The 17,838-nt window shown below is 41.7% G+C and overlaps 1 protein-coding gene across 4 annotated transcripts in view; it reads left to right on the plus strand.

Annotated features, from left to right (window-relative positions):
• Positions 1-17,838, plus strand: part of STXBP5 (syntaxin binding protein 5) — a 546,297-nt gene that overhangs the window by 462,870 nt on the left and 65,589 nt on the right. For 2 of the 4 annotated variants that reach the window (XM_040350878.1, XM_040350875.1), the window contains 2 exons: positions 10,284-10,346; positions 10,437-10,484. The exons of 1 other annotated variant lie outside the window; for it this stretch is intronic. In XM_040350878.1, coding sequence (XP_040206812.1) covers positions 10,284-10,346; positions 10,437-10,484 — 111 coding nt within the window. The remainder of the gene's footprint in view (positions 1-10,283; positions 10,347-10,436; positions 10,485-17,838) is intronic. One more of the 4 variants, XM_040350876.1, reaches the window with a different exon arrangement.

Genomic DNA, 17,838 nt, shown 5'->3' on the forward strand with positions numbered 1-17,838 from the left:
GTAACCGCTATCCTAGATAAATTTGGATCAATCTCTTATTATAAGATTAATCATAGTAAATGTTTTGTACTACCTATGAACATCCCGCCAGACCTAGTTGTTAAACTAAAACAACAATCTAGCTACAATTGGGACAACCCCTCCATTACCTATCTTGGGATTCAACTTACTTACCCACCTAATAAACTGTATGAAGCAAATTATCCCTCCTTATTAACTCAAATCACTCAAGATACACAGTCTATTAAAAAGACACAACTATCTTGGATTGGAAGAATAGCAGCCTTTAAAATGAAGACGTTACCAAAAATTCTATATTACTTCCGCTCCCTCCCCATCCCATTACTGACTAAATTTTTCACACAAATTAACTCGAAATTGAGCAACTTGGTCTGGTTGGGAAAGAAACCTAGAATTGCTTTATCTACTATGTCATTGTTTAAAGCTAAAGGAGGCCTAAACCTCCCAGATTTACACCTATATTACTTCGCCTCACTCCTTGATCAAATGAGATACTGGTTCAGATATTCAAATGATAAATTATGGTTGAACATTGAACGAGAAGTGTCTAAAGGGAAGGATCTATTTTCCCTTTCCATGGCCTGCTATGCTCTACCAAAAATTAATACACCCAACTTCCTAACAATTAGAGCTACTCTGGCAGCCTGGAAGTTTGCTCTAACAAAATTACAGCCGACATGTAACCCAGTCCTAATGCCAATACCACTAGGAGTAATCGATTACTGTAAAGTAAGAATTACTACCACACCCTGGTCCAAACAGGGAATCAATTTTTTTGATCAGCTATCACCCGATGACATACATAAAATAACGAATAAACTCATAGCCAAAACCGTTCAATAAAAACTTTGACCCAAAGAAAAGTGTGGAACTCCCTAGGGCGCTGTGGGAATTCTTCACTTCCTATAAAATAAGTGGGAAGAGAGGCATATCCCATATATATAAACTACTTTCATCTTTTCCAATTCAAACCAAAACTTTAAATATGATTAAATGGGAGAAGGATCTATCACAAACTTTTACGTGGGAAGAATGGCAAAAAGCCATCCATATTAACAGTTCTTCTTCTGCATGTGTAGAACATTGGGAGAACGCCCAGAAAATACTAAACCGCTGGTATTTGACCCCTTACAGACTATCCAAAATATTCCCTAGCTCCTCCCCCATATGCTGGAGATGTGAATCCCACACTGGCAATTTGTTACATACCCTCTGGGATTGTAAAACCTTATCTAGCTTCTGGAATAATGTATCCTCCTTTATCGCATCCTTCACTGGTAATCTAAAAATACTCACACCTGAATTAGCCCTACTAGGTTTAAATCTAGATGTCTAACCTCCTCAATTTAGAACTATAGTTGCCAACTTCCTTACAGCAGCGAGACTCACCATAACAAAACTATGGAAATCTACCTTAGCACCTAACTTATCTGATGTTGTCCAGAGACTCAATACTCAGGCTCACTATGAGCTAATGTTAGCACATAGGAAAGGAACCATAAGTAAATTCATTAAAAATTGGAATGAATGGATTACTCATCCTAGGGCCTCAAATTTTCTGAAGAATTTTAATAATTATTAAGTGTGTTCCTGAATGACTACACTCCTAAACTAGACCGGATGTAAAAGATAACTTCCTACTCACCTTCCCCTCCCCTCCTTCCCTTGATACCCCTTTATGTTAATTTTGATTTTATAATATAATATAAGATAATGAGCCATAATCCCTTGTTTACAGCATGATCCCGTTGGGGTAAACAGGGATTGCTAGTTACTTGTTTAAGCATCTGACCACTATCCAGCTGGACTAAGGCCCTATATGGTTACTGTTTAGTAAAATGATAATTTGAAGCCTACCCAGGCACACTGTTGAACACAAAGTATGACTAAGAAACTGTTGTATTGTTATGACTCTTATTTGTGCTTTATTGTGTATCTTTGAAAAATACAATAAAAAACATTTGAAAAGAAAAAAGAACAGGGGCTGTATACATGCACCAGTCGGGGTAAAGTGATATTAAACATTTTTTTATTTAAGCACTATCGGCAGCGGATTTAATTGCTTACCAAGTTTGAAGCTTCTTTATCTTTTAATCCTTGCCAATGATCATGTTTAAAGTACAAGTTCATCCTTCATAAGATGTTACACCCGTATTCAGGGAAAATTGTAAACTGTAAGTGCTGGGGTAAGAATTTTAACAAATACTTAACAGGGGTTTACTAGAGGTTTAATACTATAACAGAGGGGAACTGGCTGCGACCCATTCAGTTACAGCCGATTGCACAAGATAGGACAGTTTGCCATTTTTTCGCTTTTGATTTTTGGCTTCTTGCAGAGCCTCCTATAGAGGAACTGCAGTCTGCTCACATAATCTGTAATAAAAACATCTTTGCCATTCTGAAGCTTCCCTCCAACCACTTTGCATATTATTGTATATATGCTGTGATTCTGCACTTGCCAAATATACTGCAGAAATCTCCCTTCACTAAGTCTGGCTGTGAGAGAGCTGTGCATAATGTCATAAGCCTAGGCTTTTTAAAAGACAAACAGGAAGTGGGCTGTATTACTTGCAGAAAAAAAAATACAATTTAACTGCTTGGGTCTACTGAGTATTTTTCTCTCTCCTGTGTATTGACATGATGCTCTTCTGCATCTGGCACCTTCCAGATTACAGCACAGTTATTCATGAACACACTGGGCCACTCTGCCTACAGTGACACTTCAGAGTCTAGCAGTTTTTGGAGTCTCAAACTGGCGGCCCTCCAGCTGTTGAAAAACTACAAGTCCAATGAGGTATTGCAAGAATGACAGTTACCAGCATGACTCCCACAGGCAGAGGCATGATGGGACTTGTAGTTTTACAACAGCTGGAGGGCCACCAGTTTGAGACCCTTGCCCTAGGGGGAAAAACCTTAACACACTTAACAGATCATTGATGCAAGATGACTAGGTCTCTGGGCCTTGCAATTAGGCTCTCCAACGGCTCAGTGGGAGGGGTGTTCAGTAACCTCTCCCAGCAGGGTTAGAATTCTGCTAACCCTGACTCCTGTTCCTGTTTAGAGTCACTGTCCTCCTCATAGGCTTTATTAGCCCCCTCACACACCACCCTGTTCTCCTAATTATCCAGAGACAAGTGCTCAGCTGTAATGGTTGCATTCATGGAGAGATTTTCAGCCACTTTTAGGCTGGGTTCACACTACTACACTACTTTCATCCTACTTTGCTATGTGTTCAATGTTTCCCTATGAGAGCGTCTTGTAGCATCCTACACAAGTCGGTCCGACTTTGAAAATGCTCCCTGTACTACTTTTGGTCCTACATTGATCCTACTTCAGGCCCATTGAATATCATTGAAGTCGGACCAAAGTAGTATCCTGTTCATGAAAGTAGGATGGATGTAGGACCAATGTAGGATAAATGTAGGACCAATGTAGCAGAGCAAAGTAGGATGAAAGTAGTGTAGTAGTGTGAACCCAGCCTTAGGCCCCATGCAATCTCCTCTGAACACCTTTTCTCCTGGCAGGGTAAAAGCTGCTTAACCACTTAACTACTTGCCGACCGCCCACCGCCGTTATACGTCCTCACTTTAGAGATGAATATCTCGGTAACGGCAGCAGCTGCTGCCACAATCGAGATATTCATCTCTTCTGTGGGCGGCCGTGTTAACGATAATGGCGGTCTCCGTGGCAAATTCGCCGCGAGATCGCCGTTATCGGTGGCGGGAGAGGGGCTCCCGCCGCTGTCCCGCGCCCTCTGCCGCTTACCGTAGCCGTCGGTAGCGGCGGAGGAGATCGCGACCATCCGGCAGCTGAGCGGGGACGAGACTGAAGGAAAAATCTCCTTCGCCCGTCCCCATAGCTCCGCTGGGCGGAAGTGACGTCAAAACGTCAGTCCCGCCCAGCGTCTTAAAGAAACATTTTTTTTTTTGTCATTTGAAAAAATTACATTTCCAAATTTTTTTTTTTTTTTTTGCATTTAAGCCCAAATATGAGATCTGAGGTCTTTTTGACCCCAGATCTCATATTTAAGAGGACCTGTCATGCTTTTTTCTATTACAAGGGATGTTTACATTCCTTGTAATAGGAATAAAAGTGATAATTTTTTTTTTTTTTTTTTTCAGTGTTAAAAATTCTAAAATAAATAAAAATAAATGCGAAAAGCAAAAAAAATTTTTTTAAAGCGCCCCGTCCCGACGAGCTCGCGCGTAGAAGCGAACGTATACGCGAGTAGCGCCGACATATGAAAACAGTATTCAAACCACACAAGTGAGGTATCGCCGTGATCGTTAGAGCGAGAGCATTCATTTTAGCCTTAGGCCTACTCTGTAACTCAAAAAATGGAACCTGTAGAATTTTTTAAACGTCGCCTATCAAGATTTTTAAGGGTAAAAGTTTGACGCCATGCCACGAGCGGGCGCAATTTTTAAGCGTGACATGTTGGGTATCATTTTACTCGGCGTAACATTATCTTTCACAATATATAAAAAATTGGCCAAAATTTATTGTTGTCTTATTTTTTCATTTAAAAAAGTGAATTTTTTCCAAAAAAAGTGCGCTTGTAAGACCGCTGCGCAAATACGGTGTGACAAAAAGTATTGCAATGACTTCCATTTTATTTTCTAGGGTGTTAGAAAAAAAATATATAATGTTTGGGGGTTTTAAGTAATTTTCTAGCAAAAAAAAATGGTTTTGTCTCGTAAACACCGACTCTGAAAAACAGGCCCGGGGCTAAAGTGGTTAAGGACCAAGCCTCTTTCTGAGATTTGGTGTTTACAAGTTAAACACTATTTTTTTTGCTATAAAATTACTTAGAACTCCCAAACATTATATATATTTTTTTTCTAACACCCTAGAGAAAATTTTTATTTCAAATCATTTTATTTTAATATTGTGAAAGATAATGTTGCGCCGAGTAAATTGATACCCAATATGTCACGGTTCAAAGTTGCACCCGCTCGTGGAATGGCGACAAACATTGACCTTTAAAATCTCCATAGGCGACGTTTAAAAAAAATCTACAGGTTGCATGTTTTGAGTTACAGAGGAGGTCTTGTGTTAGAATTATTGCTCTAACGATCGCGGCAATACCTCACATGTGTGGTTTGAACACCGTTTTCATATGCGGGCGCTGCTCATATATGTGTTCACTTCTGCGCACAAGCTTTTTGGAACAGGGTGCTTTAAAAAAAATATGTATTTTCTTTATTTTGACATCTGCAGTGAAATTAAGAATGGTGGGGCCATCTTCCCTTCACTCGTCTCCATACCCAGCAAGGGAACAGACCTTGGTCGCTGAAGAGGAGGATACCAGGGTTATGGTAGTTGGCTGCTACCATAACGTTATTCCTCTTTAAACAGCCAACATATCCCTGCGGCGGGCAGTCTGTAAGTGCTTAAGACACAATAAAAGCCAGGTATTGCACATGCATATATAGGCTTGAATGCATTCTTTTGGTCAGAACAATAATTCATTCTGGCATTGCAATGCATGAACATGCTAATGCGTGAACCTGCCTAAACGCATCTAGCATTTAGGCACATTTTTTGTGCATTCTGCATATTTTTTCTTTTCCTGCCCAAAAGCACCTCTCCTGAATGTGCTAGTCTTAAAATACTCCTGTAAATGCCTATGTGTGCATGAATATATAGGCTAAGGTAGAGGTGTGTTTACAGGCAAAAAGAAAAAAATGCCCGTAAAAGCGGTGTTTTCAAGCACAGTGTGCACAAGTCCTTATAGACCTCAGATACCAAGGGCCTGTAAAAGAGAGCCCCCCACTCTCTCCCCCAGAGAATGAGGAAGTGAAAGGAGGATGATATGGCTTTCTATTTGCAGAGCAATCCAGTGAAAATCTCTTCAAAGCCCAAGGATGGAATTACTGCACACAGGGATTGATTTACTAAAACTAAAGTGTGCAAAATCTGGTGCAGTTGTGTATGGTAGCCAATCGGCTTCTAACTGCATCTTGTTCAATTAAGCTTTGACAAAATAAATCCGGAAGCTGATTGCGTACCATGCAGAGCTGCATGAGATTTTGCACACTCCAGTTTTAGTAAATCAACACCTTATTGTTGCAGTGTGCACTTGTGCCTTTGAGCCGCCTGCCCCTGCCAAGCCAAAGTTCACCACCCTAAACTCGCTGAAACTGCCTCAGCCAGCCAAAAAATAAAATCTTTGTACACTCATACACCCTGCGTTGTATGGAGACTGGCCCGGAGAAAATCTTCATCCCTCTAAAGGCTCTTTGACACAGGCATTACATTTTAAAACAGCTTAAAAACACATTAATGTACCTATAGTGATAATGAGCTTTTACGATGTGTTTTACAGGTATTTGTTGCATCGGACAACACTTCCTAACACCCCTGTTACTAACCTCAGCGGATACACCTTAAACAAAAGGAGATAAAACAAATCCTCCTTCATACGTTGTACCTGTTTATCTGCAGCCCTCTCCTTTACAGCTGTTCAGAGTCCAGAATTTATACAGCTTGTCTAAAAGCCCAGTGTGGAGAGCTGTGGGAAGGGACACATCCTCCTTCACACGGCACACATTAAAAGAGCTCAGGCTGCCAACCACAGGTTGCGTGCTGGTGCTCTATCCCCTGTCATCTTAACACTTGGAGTCAGAAAAACATGTCTCAAGTGACTACAGATAGCAGAGGAACAAGGCAGCAGACAGAAATAACTTACTAACACTTAGTGTTTTGGATTGAGACATGTACACCCTATAGAGGGATATGCTTTGTTGATATTTCATGCCAGAGATTTACAACCACTCGCTGGTTTTCAAGGACTATTGGAAAGTTTGGAATTTTTCCTCAGGCCTTATCCTTCCTGCCAGGTTAGGCTATGCAACCTGATATCACAAATCTGTCTGCCAAAATTGGCTGTCTTGTCTAATAAACATGCAACTAAGTCTGTTTTTTTTTTTGTTTGTTTTTTAAGTCCAGTTATCCTTTAATGTATGGGTGTGTGAGCTTTGAAGGATTTGCAGATTTGCACTGTCAATTCGAGATAAGCCTATTTTCGACTTCTATCCTTTGACTCAATCACTGGACTGCAGACCTCCCATGCAAAAAGTGCTCCATGAGGAGGCATTTTCATGAGCAATTACATCAAGGAGTCATGGGGGAAGACTACCTCCTTACCCCAGAAAAAGGTGGCTAAAGCTCCTGCAGGTTACCCCTTGGCTCCAAAGAGCTTTTTTTTCTCTCAGGCCCTGGGGTCCAAGCCCAAACGCTGGAGCCCAATTCAACTGTAAGACCTCAAAACTAATTCTTGTAACAGGCTCTTCTTGCTATGAGCAGGTTCCCCACTTTTTAGGTGTGTGGGGGGGGGGGGGGGTGTTGTCTGCTGGTGTTTACTGCCATCTGGCTCAGGCACATCTAAGGTGCTTAGGTCCCAGAACATTGTGTTCAGGGGTTGCAAACTGCAATTTTGGTTTGCTGTCAAACTTGCCATCCTTCATGGAAAAGCAGGCAGATCTCTTTGCTGCTCACAGGCAACTCCTCTGAGGGTCATTGCCCATGTCCTGGAAAATAAAAGATTACAGGGTTTTTAGTCAACACAAAAATATTAAAACCAGAGAAACTGAGAAATAGGGGATATACCCCTCTACTAACAGTAATCCGTCATATGGGTCACAAATATTCCCAAAAACACTTACTGTGTTGTCCTCAAAACCAAAAAGCTTAATACAGCAACATGTCCAATATGACAATGTTGAGGTTTTTTAATGGTGTACTGTGGAGGTTATTTTTTTGAGTATTTTTTTTTATATAGTCTTTAGACTGTATGTACTGCATTTGACCTCATTTGAAACGTATTTTCTGGTAGACTCTCTAACCTTTAACCTTTTTGTTGCGTTAGGGTTTCTACCCAAACCTTGTCCCAGAGGTGAAAGGAGGCATTCACTTCATTTTGATTGCCTAATATGATCGTCTACATGTTTTGTCTGATCTGGCTTCCTCAGGAAGATTTAAAGTGATCAGAGACAACTACAACAAAGGAAACAAACAATATCATAGATAAAAATACACCAGCAAGATTCACAGATTGTGGACCCACCCTCATCCTAAACATGTGACTGCCATTATCCCAGGCTAATTATTTGACTGGAATAAATCCAGGAAGTTGAGAAAACTGCCCACTGTGTACGGCGAGATGGCTTTGGACACAGTAGGGTGAACCACAGAGGAAGTATAGGGACCAGATCAAAAAAACTATGAAAAACACATATATTATAGTCTTGAAGGGTCTGTAATCATGGTTAAAACTGCTAGTATACTGCGAACATACTATGGAAGAAAAATATACTTGCAAAAAACTAAACCATGAAAGAACAACTAGATGGTGCTCAAACTGCAACATTCTTGTGTTGAGTGAGACTAAATGTGTCCGAGCGGGGCAGTACAACAACCGGAAGTGATGCTTGATGCCAGCCCGGAAGTAATGCAAGGCAGAGGAGATTTGGTGAGATGCGGCTTACACCGCCCGCTTGAGTCTTGGCAGTCCTGACTGCTATGGAATGTTGATGGGCATATCATTTTAATGCGCTTGTTTTCATTGCTAGTCATGAATTTTAATTGGTTGAAATGGGATTACACTATGTGGGCCGCTCTTTTTTCTGAGTCTTAGTATGGCTGTGGAGACTATGGAGGTTGAGCAACTGTGCAGATCTATTTGAGTGTTTTTTTTTCCGATCGGTAAACATAACTTTTTATTCACTGGGTGTTTAGTGTTAAAAACATGGACGTTAAATTTAAAAAAACTGCTTACTCTTCTTTTTTTTTTTTTTTTATAATGCCCTAGCAGTGGCTTATATCAACCATTAGGATGACATCAGAAGACATTCGGCTCAAGAAGGTACAAACCTCAGTCTAGCTTAAACAGAACTCCACATTCCAGCTTTGACCATAATGCACATCCCAGATGTGAACAATTGGCAGAAGGACGTCATCAGTCAGTTTAAGTCCAAGTGAATGGTCTCTTTACCTGGAACTGTTTCAAGATTTCCATTGCAGGTGGGGGAATCCGGATTCAACAACAAATGGGAAAGGTGTATCGCTAGGACCATGACCTTCACAATGGATGTTCTGTTGACTTTATGGGATCAGTTCCTTCTGGTCTATGCCTGTTTAGCCTCAAAAGCCTCTGCCTTGCCTGCTCTGCATAATCAAGGTGGAGAGTATTTGATGACCCTCATGGCACTGGAGGATATACTTAGACATAGGCTCTTGGCCCCCTGGATCATCTATACTGTTTCAGGGGAAGGTCCACCATCCTGCTTTTTGGTCGCTGGTTGTAACTGTTTGGCTGTTGAAGCTCATGTCCTGAAGGATAGAGGGCCTATCCGATTTGCTCATTCCTACACGCTTAAAGGCTAGAAAGTTAACATTGCACCTATCTGCTACAGTGTTTTTTGGACACTCCAATTCTCTTTTTTTATTTCTGAAGATCCCATCAGGGATATCTTGCCTCTTGTTTAGCCATTTCTGCATGATCTGTTGGTGCGTCATGGAATTTGCAGCATCTTGCATCCGTTTTGAGGCTACCCCTGGTCTTCTATTCACATGTAAGTTTTACCAGGTCAATGTTCAGACCTCATCTGATGCCAGTTTTGGTCACAAGGTGCTTTTAAACTTCTTGTGGTTGCCATCAAGCCCTTCTCTTGACCCATCGTTACATGGTCTCTTAAAATGTTTGCTTTGCTGCCCACCCATCAGGTTATTAAGGTCTTGTCTCCTATGACTCTGATCCCATGTCCTATATTGTACGATTAAGAAAATAGTATTTTTGGTTTGCCTGTAGAATTATTTTTCTTGGCGTACATTACAGGACATAGGTCCCACCCCACATTTTTTATGAGTCAATCATAACTAATACTGGAAGACTCTGATCCTATGTACAGGGACATGCTTTTTGATGATAATATAGAGGGATGGTTCCTTCTAGAGAGTGACCTTCCTGCTTTATCAAAGAGTGGTTACCTGAAGTACCATTATTAATTTAATTTACCTGCTGTGCTAAACCTGTAAATGCTGGCCTGTGAGAAGCATTGTTTACGCTTTTAGAAGTGAGCAATTTACTATTTTATAGTACATGGGCATCCCATGTACATATAGGTAGCGTCATTTATGTTTTGTCGTCCATGTGTTTTCCTTAACCATTATTAACCTTGCTTATCTGAAATCACAGCTGTGTCTGTTTGGATTGATTTTGTCCCATATGTCTTCATTCAATGTTGTCTTCACTTGTGTAGGTTGTGGCTCTTCCCCTTCTTCTGATGATGATGAACAATCAATGAAATTATTTATAGAAAAGGGTACAGTATTTCTGTATGTTCATGTTCTAGTTTGATGCAGCTTGAGTCACTGTTAGACACTGATGTCTTGTATTGACATGTTATTTACAGTGAAGATCAAGGGCAGAAAGTTTTCCAGGGCGGTAGCAACTGATATAGGTAGGACAGACACAATTCTCCTGCTATCCTATATTTGTGTCCTGCTCTTTACCAAACTAACAACTGGGGGGCTAGGGCAACAATCTCTTTTTATGATTGCAAAATGGATAATCACGTTTGCTTCTTCTGATTGGAATTTGGGGACTTTTCGATTAACAAAAATCACAAATCATCTTTGTTTTAATTTAGCCATAATAAATATTCCTATAATTCGGTAGGTATTTGGGAAAATAGCAAGGTTCAGTAAATGCAACATATTTGAACACCCTATGCAAATTGTTACATTATTAAGCGGTTTTATTTAAGCAATGTTAAAATACCAGGTAATCGCCAGTCTGAATAATATTTAACTAATTTGTTTTGTTGTATTGAACCGTGCTATTTAACCATTTACACACTTGGTGAGTGGAACTGAGCACCTGGTTTGGAAGCTATACTCACTTTTGGCATGTGGTATGTTGCTTTAATCTCTGCATATTGGAATTGGGAACTCTGTTAAGATATATATAGCAGGGATGTCACTGGGTTTGTGTTCAAGCAATACAAGTATTATGGGTTTAGCCCTGTAAATATGTGAAAGTGTGATTAGTTAATTATGCTTTAACAAAATGATTTACTTCAGACTATCACCCTGTAGTTATCTTTTGTAAGTGGTTTGTATACTCCGATATATACTAAATATTCATTACACGTTTTGTTTCAGAAAATGTGTAGTACAATGTGCTGTAACACATGGGCATATTTACAAAGCAGTGAATGTGACATTCAAACGTTCACTGGTCAATCAATCGCTATCATTTAAGTGACATGCACCTGAAAGAATTCAGCTTCAGTGAATGTTTGAATGCTAGATTTGCAGCTTTATAAAAACGTCCTCTAGGGAGCATAAAGTTCTGATTAAGACCCCTTTCACACTAAAGTGCTGCTAAAATGGCCACTGAAGCGCCTGTCGTTTTTTTTTATGCTTTAGCGGCGCCTTTTGGGCGCTAGCGGGTCTTTTATTTTTTTGTCATGTGACCTTAAAAAAAAAAAAGACCTGTGTTTGTGGCGCTTTCAAAGCGATTTGGAAGCACTGGCCTTCATTTCAATAGGCAGGGGCATTTTTACAACGTTCCAAAGACACCCCAAAGATGCTGCTTGACTTTTTCTACCGCCCCAGTGTGAAAGCACACATTTAAATTAATTTTTGGCACTTTTTTCAGAGCTAAAATGTCTGCAACAGCCCATGTGTGAAAGGGGTCTAAAAGTCATATTTTTTTTTTCAATGTCATTATTATTTAAAGGTTAGCCTGTTTTAAACCTTACATACCACAAGTATTGTTTCTCTTTTGTAGAAGTCGCAACTTAGTGAATATATCACTAAATGTATATCAAGGGAGAGAGGTCACAGGTTGAATTTAGTTTTCTTGGAACTTACATGCAAGAAACTGACTTTAAAGCTGAACTCCAGGCATATCAAAAGGGCCCAAATAATGCAGCGTTTTTTTAATTAACACATCATTCGGCTTCATTTCCATGGACGTTTAAAAAAAACGGGCTGTAAAGCTAGTACAGACGCCAGGAAAAAAAGCAGCGTTTTTACCACGATTTTTCCCGCGTTTTGCATTGAATTCAATGCACGTTTTGCCGCGCTAGTTTTCAACCGCGTTTTTCTGTTTCTATTCAAATTCAATGGTTCTCTATGGGAGCCCATTGATTTGAATAGAGGTCGCACCAGAAGTCGGATCAAGATGATGTGCGACTGGTGTGCGGAGATTCTTGAAGGGGAACCCCGCGCAAATTTAAAAAATGTGCGTGAGTTTCCTCCCCAGGATGATACCAGACGCTTCGGTCTGGTATGGATTTTAAGGGGAACACCTACGCCGGAAAAAAACGGCGTGGGGGTTCCTCCAAAATCCATACCAGACCCTTATCCGAGCATGCCGCCCGGCCGGTCAGAAATGAGGGTGGGGACGAGCGAGCGCCCCCCCCCTCCTGAGCCATACCAGGCTGCATGCCCTCAACATGGGGGGGGTGGGTGCGCACTGCGCCCCCCACCCCAAATCTTTCTTCCCGACAACCCTGGCCGTTGGTTGTTGGGGTCTGCGGGCGGGGGGCTCATCGGAATCTGGGAGCCCCCTTTAATAAGGGGGCCCCCAGATACCGGCCCCCCACCCTACGTGAATGAGTATGGGGTACATCGTACCCCTACCCATTCACCTGGAGGCAAAGTGTAAAAGAAAATACACACAACACAGGGTTTTTAAAGTAATTTATTAGTCAGCTCCGGGGCCCCCCTCTCTTCTTTAGTTCTTTTACCAGGGGGGGCCTTCTTCGTCGGGGGGGGGGGGTGGTGTCGGTCTTCACCACCGTCTGGTTCTCTTCCGCTCTCCGGGGGTCTTCTCCGCTCTCCGGGGGTCTTCTCCGCTCTCTGGGGGTCTTCTCCGCTCTCTGGGGGTCTTCTCCGCTCTCCGGGGGTCTTCTCCGCTCTCCGGGGGTCTTCTCCATTCTCCGGGGGTCTTCTTCCATCTTCTCCGCTCTCCAGTTCTTCTCCCGCACGCTCTCCGGTACCTTCTCCTTCAGGGCTGGCCGCCGCTATCTTCGTGTTAGCTCAATTACTAGCGGCGGCCAGCCCGCTCTTCTGTGACGTCTTCTGCCTTCTTCTCTTCTTCCGATGTTGCCACGTCGCTCCCTCCCGCTGCAATGAGGGGTGCGCGGTTCGCACCGATTTATATAGGCCTATTATGACGTCACAGTCCCAGCATGCTCCAGGTGGTGACGACATTACCCGGAGCATGCTGGGACTGTGACATCATAAGAGGCCTATATAGATTATCGCGCACCGCACACCCGTCATTGCAGCGGGAGGGAGCAACGTGGCAACATCGGAAGAAGAGAAGAAGGCAGAAGACGTCACAGAAGAGCGGGCTGGCCGCCGCTAGTAATTAAGCTAACACGAAGATAGCGGCGGCCAGTCCTGAAGGAGAAGGTACCGGAGAGCGAGCGGGAGAAGAACTGGAGAGCGGAGAAGATGGAAGAAGACCCCCAGAGAGCGGAAGAGAACCAGACGGCGGTGAAGAACACCCCCCCGACGAAGAAGGCCCCCCTGGTAAAAGAGCTAAAGAAGAGAGGGGGGGCCCCGGAGCTGACTAATAAATTACTTTAAAAACCCTGTGTTGTGTGTTTATTTTCTTTTACACTTTGCCTCCAGGTGAATGGGTAGGCCTAGTACAGCTCAGGTGGGGGGGGCGCTCGCTCGTCCCCACCCCCATTCCTGACCGGCCGGGCGGCATGCTCGGATAAGGGTCTGGTATGGATTTTGGGGGCGTAGGTGTTCCCCTTAAAATCCATACCAGACTGAAGGGTCTGGTATCATCCTGGGGAAGAACCTCACGCAATTTTTTTTTAATTTGCGCGGCGTTCCCCTTCAAGAATCTCCGCACACCAGTCGCCCCGCAAGTCGGATCATCTTGATCCGACTTCTGGTGCGACCTCTATTCAAATCAATGGGCTCCCATAGGGAACCATTGAATTTGAATAGAGACAGAAACGAAGGAGGAGGCTTACAGCTCTAATGCTGGAGCCTCAGAACGCACTGGTCCTGCATTTTTTTTGCAGCTTAAAAACGGCTCAGCCATTTACAGCTCAAAAACGTCATGGTTGACATGAGGCCATAGACTAACATGGAGAGACGTTTTTAAGCTGTAAAAAAACGCTCAGAAAAGTGGCTGTAAAAACGTCCATGGAAATGAAGCCATACTTTGTAACCTAAGCAGGGAGGTACCTTTATTTGACTTGGTGTCAGCCTCTAACAATACTCTACAGCAGAACTCATATTGGAAGAGTGAGGGGCAGCACAATGAGCCAATCGTTTATACTGCATTACTCATTTGCAAACAGTGGGAAAAAGTTGAGTGATCCTGAAAAGCTCATCAGTCTGTTGCTTCTTTTTTCATTGCCTAGTCACATGCAATTCTTAACTGCAAAGGAAAAAAATCAAGTTGCATGACCTACCTGACAGGGCTGTAATGTGTTGCAGAGCTATGCAAATATCAGGAATGGATGGACATAGATTTGTGGCAGATACAACCGTTCATTTCCATATAGGTATTTTATCTGTTTTGTTTGAGTTAAGCTTTAGGAAAATACACACCAAAAGCCCATTGCAAGCTCTTTGTTAGATATATAGCTTTATTGGAAAACGATTGCTTAAAATTGTATAGTGTTTGTGTGTGTGTGTGTGTGTGTGTGTGTGTGTGTGTGTGTGTGTGTGTGTAGCCATCACCAAAATCAGCATTCAATGACATGTTATTGGTGCCTAGCTAATGTCCCAATATTGTTTTTGCCCAGAGTTCAGCTCTAAATGCAGTAGTGTTGTAGCATAAGCTCATTTAAAAACTTGCACTGATCTAGTTCAGATATCAACTGAACAATATTGGTTTAAGGACTGCTGCTGTTGTAGTCAACTAAATTGTTTAAATAAACACCCATACTTTGCACCAATCATACATCTCCCATGTTTGAATATTAAAGTTTGATCTGCCAAACATTTTTTATCAATGTAGGAAGAAGTCCAACACATTGAGCATGGATTTGAGTGACAATTTTCATGAGTTGGCATGCAAGCTAGTTGGGGGTACAGGATTCGTACTCTAGTGCTGGGTACAGCACTAGAACATGCAAGTGTTATTGCTATAGTTGCTATACTAGACAGTGGGAAGTGTTTTTTTTTTTTTTTTTGTAATCAAGTGCATAACCAATAAAGAAACATGACTATAAATAAATCGAGATCTAATTTGGTGCACTTAAAAAGTATTGAAAAATATCAATAATTAATTGAAAGAAACCAGATGGTTGTAATCGCATCCAAATGATGAATGAAAAACAGTCCCAATTCTCAAAAACAATTAAATCTGTGATGAAAAATAAGTGATGATGAATTATTAAGGGAATAAACCTCCAAGTGATCATGCAAGCACCCATGCTCCACCACCGTCTGAATAAACCGCTTACCAGAGGCAAGAGAATATCAAGCCTATCATGAAGTCTGTGACCCTCCAGTGGATATGCGAGATCCAAGTCAGTAAGAATAGGTACATAAAATCGACTCCCAGGAAGTCCCAAAAATGTAAGAACACTCAATAGTGTGATAAAGTACAAAAACATTTTTATTACAAAGCATATATTGCACTTACAGCAAAAACGATAATCGTCTCCATAAACAAAGCCGGTCTGCAGATGCCTGTCTCTTGGTGATGACGTTGAAACGTACGCCGGGAGGTGGACGTACTGACGTCATCACCAAGAGACAGGCGTCTGCAGGCCGGTCGGCTTTTTTATGGAGACGATTATCGTTTTTCCTGGAATCATTAAATGCCTTTGAGATGGAATGTGGATTATCTCTCTCCCGGGTTTTTTAATAACCTGTGCAATATTGACTTTCTATTTGATAGGGGTCAATCTGGGTGTTATCTCATGAGTGTCCAGCTGTGGAGTTGTTGATGGGTGAAGGTAACACTGCTCATTCCTTCAGATGCATACATATTGAATATAATAAAATTATCGAAACAGACTTTGGAATCTTTTTTTTTTTTTTTTTTTTTTTTACATAATTTGATAAGAATGTTTGTTAGTGTATGCATATTCATTTCCGTATTCAAATACATGGATTATATGATTAGTATTAAGCATGGATGTCTTAACAGGAAGAGTTATTTTTTTCCTATTTACTCATTGTAGAAATATAAAACACTCTTTTGGACGAGAGGTTTAAATGTAAAGTGGTTCTAAAGGCAGAAGATTTTTTTTCTCTTTATGCATTCTATGCATTAAGAAAAAAAAAAACCTGTGTGCAGCAGCCCCCCTAGAACTTACCTGAGACCCATTGCAATCCAGCCATGTGCACGAGAGACTCTGCTCCCTGAAGACTCTACCTCATTAGCAGAGACCGCAACGGTGCCATTGGCTCCCGCTGCTGTCAATCACAGGCAGTGAGCCAATGAGAGGGGTGGGGCTAAAACAAAACCAGGGCTCTATATGTGAATGGATGCATAGGGCAGCAGCTCAGGGTGAGCTCTGGGGGAAGGGGAGTAGGGCCCAGGAGCGGCAGCAGGGGACCCGAGAGGAGAAGAATCGGGGCGGCTCTGTTTTTTTTTCTCTTTTTTTTTTACTAAGCCTTTAATATCTTTAATGCAGAACCCTGTGCTAACTGCTTATTTTGTCTAGGGGTAAACACAGAGCCTATAACAGTGATGGTGAACCTTGGCACCCCAAATGTTTTGGAACTACATTTCCCATGATAAAGAGATTGCTTAAATGTGTATCCCCACAGGGTGACACTGTGGTTACACAGGTGAAAATGTGCCAACGTCCCGATGTTATAAAAAATCCCTTTTTTGCTTACCAGCAGACTGTGTCTTGTTTTAACTTTTTGTTTACTATTGTGACCATCATGCTCCTGAAGAAACGTAATGATATGCGTAACATGTAGAGCAAGAAAATGCTTCTGCAATTGGACCCACTTTAAGGCTATTCACTTCACATTTGTATTGTTCAACTGTTACTGTTTTTTGGATATGTACCTTACTCATCAGAGTTTAAAAACAACTGTAGTTGTTGGAAGTGATATGAGAGCATTATTGTGGGCCATGTACTGATAATAATACAAACAGTCTTAAATGTACTATTGTTTTTTTATATATTTCTACAATAAAAACCTCTAGATTTTTACATGAAGTACCCATGTGCATTTAAAGTCCAATTTCTTAGCGTAATTAGTGTACATTTCCCATTATGCTCATCTACACTGCAGAGTGCATGAGCATCATGGGAAATGTAGTTCCAAAACATATGGGGTGTCAAGGTTTGCCATCACTGGCCTATACTCTTCCAATTCCTCGATCCTCTGGAAAACAGCGCTCCCCCACATCCAGCAATGAATTGTTATTGCCGTCATGTCCAGAGCCTGTATATAGGCATGATGACTTCAGGGACAGTCCACCCCGCTAGACCGCAGGCAGCAGGAGCAGCAGGATCTTGTGCTGGAAGGATCGGCGGATTAGTGGAGTATATCTTGGCTCTCCAATCCCCTATACAAACTAGCAGTTATTCAATGCAGTTCGACACAACCCCACTGCATGGGAAAGAAAGAAAAAAAATCTTCTTTAACCACAGTATTCTTTACACCTTTAAGTGATGCAGCTGTTGTGCTTAGAATGCTCACATTTGAGGTAAGAAGGTGTACTACAATAATAGTAAAAATGTTGTAAAAACCCAACGAGAGATGCAATGATTAAAAGGAAGTTCTAACCTGACATGTAAGGACTCTCCTTTCAAGGGCAATCCTTCCATTAGACCATCCCAAATTACTATAGAA

This window comes from Rana temporaria, chromosome 4 (genome assembly GCF_905171775.1).
Source record: "Rana temporaria chromosome 4, aRanTem1.1, whole genome shotgun sequence".
In the NCBI taxonomy this organism is placed as follows: domain Eukaryota; kingdom Metazoa; phylum Chordata; class Amphibia; order Anura; family Ranidae; genus Rana; species Rana temporaria.